General features: G+C 36.7%; 1 protein-coding gene across 2 annotated transcripts in view; it reads right to left on the reverse strand.

Annotated features, from left to right (window-relative positions):
• The window catches only part of LOC137013865 (RNA-binding Raly-like protein), a 71,461-nt gene that overhangs the window by 14,742 nt on the left and 43,830 nt on the right, over positions 1 to 12,889 (reverse strand). For both annotated transcript variants that reach the window (XM_067377892.1, XM_067377893.1), the window contains exons 2-4: positions 5,599 to 5,674; positions 1,737 to 1,784; positions 851 to 1,029 (exon numbers count right to left, since the gene is read on the reverse strand). In XM_067377892.1, coding sequence (XP_067233993.1) covers positions 851 to 1,029; positions 1,737 to 1,784; positions 5,599 to 5,674 — 303 coding nt within the window. The remainder of the gene's footprint in view (positions 1 to 850; positions 1,030 to 1,736; positions 1,785 to 5,598; positions 5,675 to 12,889) is intronic.

Raw genomic sequence — 12,889 nt, forward strand, 5'->3', positions numbered from 1 at the left:
TTGTTCGACTTGAAACGGCACTATACAGACCATTAAATTACCACAGAAGTAACTTTATACTACCACAATGCGACCTCAAAGGGCACTTTCACTTTTGCGATCAAAGGGGCAGGGCTCTTTATATTCTCTCTGTATATATTGTATCAACTGTTAATTTTGTATCCGTATCAGATAAATAATATATATACAAAACATGATAAAAAACAAAAAGTATTAGGACACTCGCCCAATGCCGTCTATGGATAATCCGGCCCTGTACATTACCTGACACGTTCAAAGCTTCCGCAATAGCAGCCCAGCTTCTTTCCTTATCGCTTCTATTATGGTATTCCTTCGAAGATATGAGTTTTTGACGCCATTTCGACGCTTGTTTACAATCGCCTGACACAGTCTCCAAGGAAACAGAGACGTCATCGGTCACAAATATTATGCTGCCTTCACGTGCTCTCAGTGCTATTGTAAAGATGACTTTCCTTGAAAAAAAAAAAATAACGAAACTTGAATGCGATTTGCTCATAATCACTACTTCAGAAGTGGGAATTATCAAATTTGAGAAGAAACTTTGTGAGGAGGACTGGCAATGACTGTTTCTAAAATTCTAAGACTAGAATCTTTAGACACAGCACACTGCACGATTTCAATCACCAACTGTAAACACAGACTGAACGCAACTGGCTCTGACTCGGGCCGATTGGACATGATCAGTCGTAAGTATCAAATTACATTCATAATCGGCCTTACAATCGTTAGGTGTGTCCCCGGCTTTAGACAACAAAATTCCAAGTCAAGTGGCATTTATGACCTTTTTCCCAAGTGACATTTGCAATCTTTGTCAACTTTTATGGCTTACATTTCAGCCCAGAGGAGAAGGACGATGATGATGATGGAGGCCTTGAGGAAGAAGCGGAGGAGGTTTTAATAGGGAAGGAACTCTTCCCGCGTCGAGTGGATGGAAGTACCACTCGCGAGCGCTTCAGCGGGATCACTGCCCTCGGAGGAGGAGCCACCCGTCCGTGATAGTCAAAGAGCCTAAAAGAACCAAAGAAGATGTGCAGCATTTACAAAAGACGCCATAACATCATTAACGCTCAAAACCAGGCTTTTGATTCTGAATTATATGGCATCTTAAAGGTTTTTCACCCCTGAAAACATTTCTGACTCCGGGTTCCTTGTTTCCCTGCAATTAGCAGAGCTACTTTTGAAATGCGTTATGAAGGCAGGCGAATTTTTCAAAAGAATTTACAGAAAAGAAAGGGGATACAAGAAAATGTCAAACAAAGGCACATGCCCTTGCTTTAGCATCAATCTCTCCTGGATATTCACAGCTCTCCACCCAGCTGACATTTAATAAATGTCTCTGCTAATAAAAGATGAGACCATAAGAAGGAAATGAGCGAAAAAATAAAACCGGGCTTTTTAGAAATTAAAGATGAGCTCCATTTACTCAGCACTAATGGATTTCCTTTATATCCTCTGATTTCTTTTTCCTAGTTCTTTTCAAGGACTGTAGGTGTTTCAGATAAATAAGATTACTGATTTTCTGTGAATGTCACATTTAATTATTTTCATATTTAGTTTGTGCGCATCTTTTCATATGTTCAATCTAACTAATACAGTGACAGTCTTAAACACATGCTATTTGAAAACATAAAAGATCATGCGCAAACAACTGTTGAAGGACTCGAGTGTTTCAATCAGGTTAAGGGTTGAACAACTGTAAATAAATGCATACATACCTATTGTAGAAATCATCTCTGTAGTAATCATAATCAAATTCATAACCACTGAAAGAGACAAAACAAAGCACAGTGTAAAGTGTGATTGACTATAACAAGAACGAGACAAAAAAAAAAAAAAGTGTCTTTAGGCCTAAACGTTAATTAGCCCCTTGATTTAGACTTATTTACAGCTCAACTGACAATGACAGATCTGACACAGAAAGATTTCACACTCTGAACGCTAATCAATTGATTTAAATGTGTAGAGAAACTAATCAAACTCATGCAAGTCAAATAATCAGACAACAATCACATCCATCTATGCATTATTTCAACTTCTAACTGACAGACAGATCAATAAAATCTTCAGCCATCAGAAATCATGCAGAGCTCCCAAACACAGTTAATGCTCAAAATAAATAATTGGATTGAGTAGGACAAACTTAAATTAAACAAATTAGTTCAATCAAATTAACTTTGAGTATTTAGCACTTTCTTTTTCTTTCAAGTTCACAGAACTTGAACGAAACTAAACAGTTTAATTGTTTTAAGTTTTATGAACTTATTTCTTTTAATTTAGACAAACGTAAGTTTAACTCAAACTGAGCTGGGATTTCCATTTCCCAGCATGCTTTGCCCATGCCACTCTTAAAAGTGCTAAAATTAAGTGTTATTTGGTTTGTTTTTTTTGTGCAAGATTAATGTTAAGTGGGAGATTTAGTAGTGATTGTTTTGTTATGCTAATTTAGAAGAGTTTCTGTTGAGTGTATGAGTACAAAATAAAAATCTGCCAGTTCTGCTTACTTAAACCTTGAATTCCTTAACTTAAAAATTGAGGTAACTGATTGTCTCAATTGTTGAGTTTTGCCAACTTATTTGCGTTTACAGTGTCCTCATCAGTAACAGAAACAATCGAAGTAGCTTAATTCATTAATTACAGTGAGAAACCTCCTGTTAGTTCGAGTCAGACGGGGCTATTTGGCTTGTCAGGGCTCCAGACTGCAGCTAAATGCTCACATTTTGCAACCATTTTTCCTGCCGGTGCTATCAAAATTTGTTAACACTCGCGCTGGCGTGACCACCATAACGCTGCCTAACATCAAATGGCAAACGTAATGAAAGCAGAACGAAACTGCGCTACTCATTTGTGCTTCACGTATCATTTATCAGTTTGGACCGATGTCAGTGCGGCACGAGCTGAGAGGCGCTAAGTCACAAGCTACTCATGATTCACGAGCTGATCTTGGTCACGCATCAGTAGATATCAGACCAAATATCTAGCGCTGATGTGGAAACCAGGAGAAACATGAAGGAATTTCCACTCCCTAATATATATTTTCAATCGTTTTGCTTTTGAATTCTTCACTGTAAAAAAAAATCCCAGTTTTTAGCAAAAAATTTACAGTAAAAAAACGGCAGCTGTGGTTGCCAGAATTTTACTGTAAAAAATACAGTAGCAACGTAAAAAAAAAAATCTGTTAAATTTACGGTAAAATAACATATTTCATTAACTGATATAATGTTAATTTACCAACCTAATGAAGTACTAATATCTGTTTTGTACCTTTTATAATGCACTGACAGTCACCAAACACAGTGGTGATAAGAGTCACATGATGAATCAAAGTTCATCACAAGTAGCTTTTCCACAAGCTGAGGAGGACAACACTAATACATAGAAGGTGCACACAGTGTCATTCACACACACACTAAACACCATCATGGTAACATGCATGAAATTTTAAAATTCAACAACATTAGATGTAACATAAAACCCTAATGTACATAACTGATTAGAAAAAAATGAGAAAAACTAAGAAGAAACAGAGTTATTTCAACGAAAATATATCAAATGTGAAGTGTCACGCAGGGAATTTTGGGAATGTCAATTTACGGTTTTTCACTTTAATTACAGTATTTTACCGTAAAATTACATTAAATGTACCGTTAGATCTATTACAGTTATTCACCGTATATAGTACGGAATCTTTCATTTTTTACAGTGTTGAATATTATGAATGAATAAAAGGAATATTATTTAGACACTATGAATCATAACGCTGCACTCAAATGTTAATCTGGAGCCTTGCAAACTTGCACATTGTTAAGTCTATTTATTAACAAGGCATTGTCAGTAATAGGGTCAAAAAGGAGCAAAATGTGAATAACTGCTGCATGTCGATTTAAGGTGTGCCCCTAAATTTTATGCTTGTGCTCCTAAAATTTTCAGTGAGGGGCTATAGTGCTCCTAGTAAAAAAAATGTCCTGTAGGGCCTGACAGTGAGACAGACATTCTCCAGTTTGTGTGTGACCCCTACTTACTGGATTTCATCCAGTAAACTTTGTGTGAACCTTTTCGAGTAGCAGCACCACTAAACATCTCTTCAGAAGACTTGTAATGTTAACTGACAAGGCAAGCAACAGGGATGCTTCTTCAGTCATCTTTATTTCATGTACAGTGGAGTCGAGTAGAAAATGAATGGAAACACTTTTTTGAATTATTTGAACTTATATGAACTTTCAGCATGATAATCTGAGTGAAAAGTACTGAAAATTAATATTAATTTCATAATGTCTTGGTACTGTACTCTGTCTTTCGCTTTAATAACAGCAGCACTGGAACCAACATGAATAAATTCTGATAATTAAGTTCTGTATGTTGAGAAGTTGTTTTTTTTAAGCTTTTTTTATGCAACCCCAAAATCCATATAAAAATAGGTGGATGGAAAACATAGCTAATGATTAATTATGCATGTAACAGAACAACTATCAAGGAAGAAAAACAAGGTCAAACTTAAGGCAATTGTGCATTTAAATACATGTCATGCATATTATGAATATCCTGTCAACTATAGAAATTGGAGTGATGATGATTTTGGGACCATTTCCAAAACACAACCTCATTATATTCTATTATATTGGCATGTCTCCATTCTTTTGACCATTTCATTCCAAACTAATTAACATTCAAAGCTATTCTTTGTTGGTTTGCTCCTGTTCTACTTTCCTAATTAAGCCTATACCTCTGATTACATAATGGATGGGTTGCATTAGTCGATTTGAAATGCAAATCAAGACTTAATGAATTTCAAAAATACAATGAGAGAAGGAAATAAAGAATTAAAAACCCTGAATCAGCTAAAGTAAAATAAAATCATGTAATGAAAAGAGAACCAAAAAAAAAAAAAAAAAAAAAGGCTACAGTCCCTGAAAGGACACTCATAAGTGGCTCAAGTAACTGAATTGCCAAAAAATCATCATAGTAGAATCATTACTATAATTATATTTTTCTTTGCTATGTGCAAAAAAAAAAAAAAACATTTCCATTACATTTATGGACACAAACATAATGTTAATCCAGTAATTTTTTCATGGTCCAGTCACTATTTATTTGGCATTAGTATGTATTGGTTGCAATAAAATGCTCCGAATCCCTATAAAAGCTTGCCAATAGAAAGAGTAAATGTCTAATACCTTTTCAAACATTGATTTTTCACTCATTTCCTGCATGGTTAGTTCTCACTGATGTGTCTGGAGCTGTTCGCTTCCTATAAGAGTTTAACAAGCTAACCGAACCTGTGGGACATAACTGCAGCTTCAGCAATTGAGCGAATGTGCTGATAATCGCAGACCGCAGGTTGTTCTGTTATCTAAACCTGATAATATGACAAATGTGCTGACGGCTTCATTCAGCCACACCAAGCAAGACTTTAATCCGGTCTACCTCAGCTCTTCTAACAAGGGAGCATGTAAGAGCGGCAAGGGGATTTCATGTACACTATGTTATCTGAAGTAAAATTCAGTCAGAATGAGTAAACCATTTGTATAATACATACATATACTAGTCCCATGTTGTTTTACTTTAAAAGGAAACACCCACCCGTAGACAGCGGTTAGGGGTCGTTTGGATCCTGCTTTAGGCCTGTAGGGTTTGGGTTCTCCGGCCATGTTAATATCTGGAGAAACACAGAAGAATTCAGAATCAAAAATCTGTAGAAAGAAGTTCTCATTACATACTTAAGGCCCGTTATCGTTAACTAAAACTATTAAAAACATTTCTGTTAATTGAAAATACAAATATAAGTTGAAAAACTTAGAGGGGACCTATTATACCCCTTTTTACAAGATGTATTATAAGTCTCAGGTGTCCCCCTGAATGTGTCTGTGAAGTTCCAGCCCAAAATCCCCCACACATAATTTATTATCCCACATTGTAAATGCCCATATTTGAGTGGAAGGATAACCATGCTGTCTTTTGTGCATGCATCTTTTAATGCAAATGAGCTGCTGCTTCCCACCCCCTTTCCAGGAGAGGGCGGAGCCTACAGCTCATGCCTCGGAGACTCTACCAAAAACAAACAAAATATGTTTGGTTTTGATTATCATCTCTATCGTGATCACACTCACGTGACATTGCAGTTCTTCATCTTCATAAAAGTTTTAAAGCCATATCAGTCTAAACTTCTATGCATTGAGTGAGTATTAAACCAAGTTTTCTTTTATTGCACTTAAACTGTCAAATACACACAATGTTATGTCAAAGACACAAAATTCACAAAAACAGACAGTTATGTCTGTGTACAATCGCATGTATATTAGATCAGTGTATTAAAGTGAAAGCAGTTAAAGTGATATATGCTGTCAATATGAATCAAACAACAAAAGAAAAACAGAAAACCACCCAATGTTCTTGACTGAATAACTTTAGTAGCTTTAATAAGAATACATTTCTTACTTGAATGCTGGTGTTAAATGCTCTGGCGAGGAGTTAAACATGGCAGAGTGTGTACAGCTCACTCAGGGCGGGGTCTGTGAGCAGGCGTGGGTGGGGCCTAGGCATTTTGTGATGACACAAAAGCTACAATCTGCAAGTGGGTGAGGAGTGGGTGGATTTTTACCATTATAGGGTGGTTGTGTACACGCACTGCCAACAAACATTTATATTTGAAACCCACGTAGAAGTGAATTTTGGTCCCTTTTAAACTAAACAAAAATTAGAAATGTTGTCTTGACAATAAATTTGGAGCACTAAAAAGCTGAAGCACTAAAACTATTAATTGGAAATAAACAAAACTAACAAACAAAAAAAAAAACACTAATATAAAAATAAATGAAACCCAAATATTTAAAAAAAAAAAAAAAAAAAAAACCTAATAAAATGATGAAAGTGCATAATGAAATTACTAAAAATTAAACAAATTAACATGAAAACTAAACATATAAAAATAAAAGATAAAAAAAAAATTCTAAATATTACACTATAATAAAACAAAACAAGTTTGAAAAATCGTATATGTAAAGAATAGTAGAGTTCACACCACAACTATAACAATAATGACACAGAGGAACAACATTGTTGGAATTACTTTCAATTGACAGCCAATCAGAATCAATCCTGCTCTAAAAAGCTCGAGCAGATGACATAACAGCAGTGCATGTATCTAAAAAACAGAAAGTTAATGTGCGTTGGTGTGAACGCTATCTTTATAGTTCTCATTCTTGGTGTGAATGGGCCTTAAGGTTGTCAGTTTTGTTTTTCAAACCAAGACTAGGCAAATAAATCCATGCAACTTCTTTTTGATTCAACCTTTAATGACTCAAGCGTGGTGGGTAGAACAATGTGGTGCCTGTTTGATGTTCAATAAATAATTGGTGTCCTGGGATTGTAAAACAAGAAAAACAACATATCCTGTATACCAAAATAACAGCAAAACTCTGTTTTCCCAACATATATTCTCTAAAACTGATTTTGTGGAATACACCCTTTGAATAACAACCGAATGAGATATCTATGAGAAATGCGGTCCATTAGAAATACAATTCACATATAGCAGGCAAACAGAACTTTCTTATAAGGTAACATTCTGTGAATGGCAATGGAGCATTTGCACCATATTGCTTTACATAATTCAAAATATTATGCATGAAAAGTATCTTTGGCTTTCTTCTATCTAAAACAAACGCAACATGGTTTGGTGTTTTGTTAACTAATGCAATGACATTCATACATTTTTAAGTGTCCAAACACATTTTTGGGTCACTGTTTGTATTGTGCATGCTCAAATCTACAGGCCAAAACATATCAGTCAATTTTGTGCAAGAGCACATCTTTAAAGGAGCTGTAGATAAAAACCTACACTAAAACATCTCACTGCTGCAGTAAAAAGAAAAAAGGGATGAATAAGAAGAGAAGGAATGACGAAGTACTTGGCCTTGGTGCATCTATATGTACATTAAAGCATTTTTTTTTTTTTATCAAACCATCATCCTTGAACGACACAGAAGATCTGTGAGAATTATCTCCACCATCTGACCCTCACTACCCAGCACTCCTGTTTGCAGCCTTCATCAAAAAACACACCGCCGCTGCAATACAAGGGGATTCAGAGAGGAAACGCTGCCATATAAATGCTTTAAGATGAATACGATATGGTTATATTTATTCCTGTAGCTCTGAAATGTCACACTGATAGTGTGCAGTACCTTCAGCTGCAGTGACGATTATGCCGGCAGAGTTCCTAAAACAAAATTTATCAAATAAATAAAAAAAAAGTAAAGAAAGAAAGAAAAAATTAAGAAACACCCACTCAAAAAAATTAAGCTGTTTTTAAGATTTACAAATTTCAATAGTAAAATTCCATCAAATTGAACTGAATGATCCATACACACACACACACACACACACACACATATACATATATAATATATATATATATATATATATATATATATATACACATACACACATAAATATATACATACAGTGGGTACGGAAAGTATTCTGACCGCCTTAATTTTTTACCCCTTAAATAAAGACCTTACAGCTCACAGTGCATGTCAGAGCAAATGAGAATCATGAGGTCAAAGGAACTGCCTGAAGAGCTCAGAGACAGAATTGTGGCAAGGCATAGATCTGGCCATGGTTACAAAAAAATTCTGCTGCACTTAAGGTTCCTAAGAGCACAGTGGCCTCCATAATCCTTGAATGGAAGACATTTGGGACGATCAGAACCCTTCCTAGAGCTGGCCGTCCGGCCAAACTGAGCTATCGGGGGAGAAGAGCCTTGGTGAGAGAGGTAAAGAAGAACCCAAAGATCACTGTGGCTGAGCTCGAGATGCAGTCAGGAGATGGGAGAAAGTTGTAGAAAGTCAACCATCACCAGAGTAGCCTGACGGAAGCCTCTCCTCGGTGCAAGACACATGAAAGCCTGCATCGAGTTTGCTAAAAAAAACACCTGAAGAACTCCAAGATGGTGTCTTGTCCGTCATTTGTCTTGCACTGAGGAGAGGCTTCTGTCGGGCCACTCTGCCATAAAGCCCCGACTGGTGGAGGGCTGCAGTGATGGTTGACTTTCTACAACTTTCTCCCATCTCCCGACTGCATCTCTGGAGCTCAGCCACAGTGATCTTTGGGTTCTTCTTTACCTCTCTCACCAAGGCTCTTCTCCCCCGATAGCTCAGTTCGGTCGGACGGCCAGCTTTAGGAAGGGTTCTGGTTGTCCCAAATGTCTTCTATTTAAGGATTATGGAGGCCACTGTGCTCTTAGGAACCTTAAGTGTTTTATGTAATGTTTTTGTAACCTTGGCCAGATCTGTGCCTTGCCACAATTCTGTCTCTGAGCTCTTCAGGCAGTTCCTTTGACCTCATGATTCTCATTTGCTCTGACATGCACTGTGAGCTGTAAGGTCTTATATAGACAGGTGTGTGGCTTTCCTAATCAAGTCTGAATCAGTATAATCAAACACAGCTGGACTCAAATGAAGGTGTGGAACCATCTCAAGGATGATCAGAAGAAATGGACAGCACCTGAGTTAAATATATGAGTGTCACAGCAAAGGGTCTGACTACTTAGGACCATGTGATATTTCAGTTTTTCTTTTTTAATAAATCTGCAAAAATGTCAACAATTCTGTGTTTTTCTGTCAATATGGGGTGCTGTGTGTACATTAATGAGGGGAAAAAAAAGAACTTAAATGATTTTAGCAAATGGCTGCAATATAACAAAGAGTGAAAAATTTAAGGGGGTCTGAATACTTTCCGTACCCACTGTATATATACACATACACACACATACATTTTTGAGGAAAACATTCCAGGATTTTTCTCCATATAGTGGACTTCAATGGGGACCAATAGTTTGAAGGTCCAAATTGCAGTTTCAGCACAGCTTAAGGGCTCTACACGGTCCCAGACAAGGAATAAGGGTCTTATCTAGCGAAACAATTGGTGATTTTGTAAATTTATATACTTTTTAACCTCAAATGCTCATCTTGTACTGCTCTGCGATGCGCCACGCATTACGTAATCACGATGGAAAGGTCATGCGTGACATAGACGGAAATCGTCCAACATCGTTGTTTTACCTTTTTTTGTAAAAGCCGTCAGTCTTTGCAAACACTTGCTCGGTACATCTGCCTCCATCATGCGTGACCTTTCCAACATGATTACGTCATGTGTGGCACATCGCACAGCAGTGCAAGATGAACATTTGTGGTTAAAAAGTACATTTTAAATTATTTTATTTTAGAAAATGACCAATCGTTTTGCGAGACAAAGACCCTTATTCCTTGTCTGGGATCGTGTAGAGCCCTTTGAAGCTGCAGTTTGGACCGTCAACCTGTTGGTAACTGTTGAAGTCCACTATACGGAGAAAAATCCTGGAATGTTTTCCTCAAAAACCTTAAAGACAAACATCATTCATGTTAGTTCACATGCATTAACAAACATTGACAGGTTAATAAAATGCCGTAAAAATATATTGCTTGTTAGTTCATGTTAGTTAATGTATTAGCTAATGTTAATAAAGGAGACCTTATTGTAAAGTTGTACCATATTCTTGTATAAATACATTCTAATAATTAAAAAAAAACCTATGACAATGTTAAAAATCGAACATTAGCAAGCTTCTTATTGTATAATATTTAAATAAAAAAGTGATATGCCATTTCAAAGATGCCAGTTACATTAGTAAACAAAAATGTTAAGTTAATAGCAGCAAAATGCATTAACAAGTTCATTTAATATGAACAAGGACATATTTGTTGCCTTGTTTACAAAGCCTGCTGCGACTGGTGTTATAGGATCAAAACAAGAGGATAAAATATGAAAGCGTCTTCTGACAGAAAACTCTATTTATACTGATCTGGGTTAAATACAGGCTCACGGTGTGACTCAAACATCTCTCACTTCTCCAAACAGCACCATAAACATCATGCTTTTAGGAGAAATCAGGTTCCGATTTCCATTTAATAAAGCATTTGTTTGCTTGCTTCAGGTTTCTGCGTCACCTGTGCAAGGATATATGTCCAATAAAGTAAAGAGATGCAGCAGGGTGACGTCTATTTTTCATTTTTTCGCTGATTGATGGTAGTCGGGTCATAGCTGTGGTCACAAGGGGAAATTTTCATTCATCTGCATCTGCTCGCCAGACTTCTAATGGTTGCCTGGAGACAGGCCGAGCCGAGCGGAGCTCTCCGTGGTCCTGAACCCTGGGCTGGCTGAGGGGGGAGTGGCTCTTTTTCACTGTTTGGATCGTAGCACCATGAAAGCTTTCCATTGAGACGGGCGCTCACAAAGAGACATCCGCAGCATCTGAAACAAGCCCTATTTTCAATGGAGATACCAAGTTCTTATTCACAAACATTTTTTATTTAACATAAGCTTTCAAAAAGGTATTTAGACACTTGAGGCTCTTTGAAAAGTGAATAAATGACATGAATGTCATTGCATTAGCTAGAACGATCAAACTGAGTGGCATTTATTTTAAAGAGACAGCACACTTTCAGGCATTTCACAAAAAAAAGTTCCAAATAGACAACATAAAGACAAAAAGTGTCGGGTTGTTAGTGGAACACCCAAATGTGATGAGGCAAACTTCAGTGTAATCATTTCAACGTGACAGACAACAAACCGAGAATGTGTATTATTGTCTTTTTTCCTCTCTATGAAGAACAACTTGCATCTTTCACCACCTTGTCTGATCCGTTTGCCCTTATAAACAATGCTGTGTACAACCATTAAATCACAAAGCTGCAATTGCTGTTGCAGACTATGCAAAAATTAAATACACAGAGGGTTCACTGAGAGGAAATGATGAGGTCAGGATCTCCTCTGAAACACTAAAGTTTTCGTTTTTCAGATATTACCTTTCATGTAGTGTGTAATATAGCTGTTTGTGAATCTAAAAGTTCTGCGAAGTTTCAAAGATAAATGGATTAATCATCTCCCAAAAGTTCTGAACTGTCAAGAAGACGCTGTTTTCTGCGCTACAAAAGTAAATCAACTTTGCTGCACTTCTTGAGGACTCGGGCTCAAATTGAAATGGCAAAATCGACACCATTGTTATTGTTCCTATGACTGTGTATACAAATTCTGAGGAAGATCCAGAGCTGAAATTCAGATATGCTAATGGGTGTTTTGTTTCTGACATGCACTGTAAGCATTCAATCAATCACAACAGACTGGGCCATCTGACCAATCAGAGCAGAGTAGGCTCTCAGAAAGGAGGGGCTTAGAGAGACTGAATTATCAAATTGTTTCAGACACTGAGAAAAGAGGTGATGCTGCAATGTATATAATGAAAGCGTTTTTGATGCACGTAGGAGACCTGAAAAACTAAATTAGGAACATTTAAAACAGCACTGTTACACAGGTTTGTTCTGGTATGGTTGTGGACATCAGGGAAACTCAATATTGAATACAAATGAAATGATGCAACTAACCATATAACCATACACAGTTAGGATAGCAATATAAAAAAAAATAGGAGAAACATATCCTTAGTTGTGCATCTAATCAAACTCCATTGTATTTCGGTCACTATAGGCAATTTGGCTAATACTACTGCAATTTTTGGCCCAGTGTGTGTTCAGTAAATCACACTTCTTCACTTATGTTTTTACAAAATGGTAATTTTCCTATTCAGCCTATGTCATGTAATTCTGCATATCAGGGGCCCGTGCGGTTCACTGTAATATGCAATTCACGGTCAATTCATTCAATTTGAGAACCACTGTATTAAGATGCAATTACTTCTGAGATCAAAATACTTCTTAGAAAAGGAGAGAGAAGGGCAATTGGTGAAATTCAAATATGTGCAGACTGAATGTGAAATTAATGGAATCAAACTACTTCATTTAAAGTGACACTTGTGCACTTCTTTTATTCTGTT

Source organism: Chanodichthys erythropterus, chromosome 23, assembly GCF_024489055.1.
Source record: "Chanodichthys erythropterus isolate Z2021 chromosome 23, ASM2448905v1, whole genome shotgun sequence".
Taxonomy (NCBI): Eukaryota; Metazoa; Chordata; class Actinopteri; order Cypriniformes; family Xenocyprididae; genus Chanodichthys; species Chanodichthys erythropterus.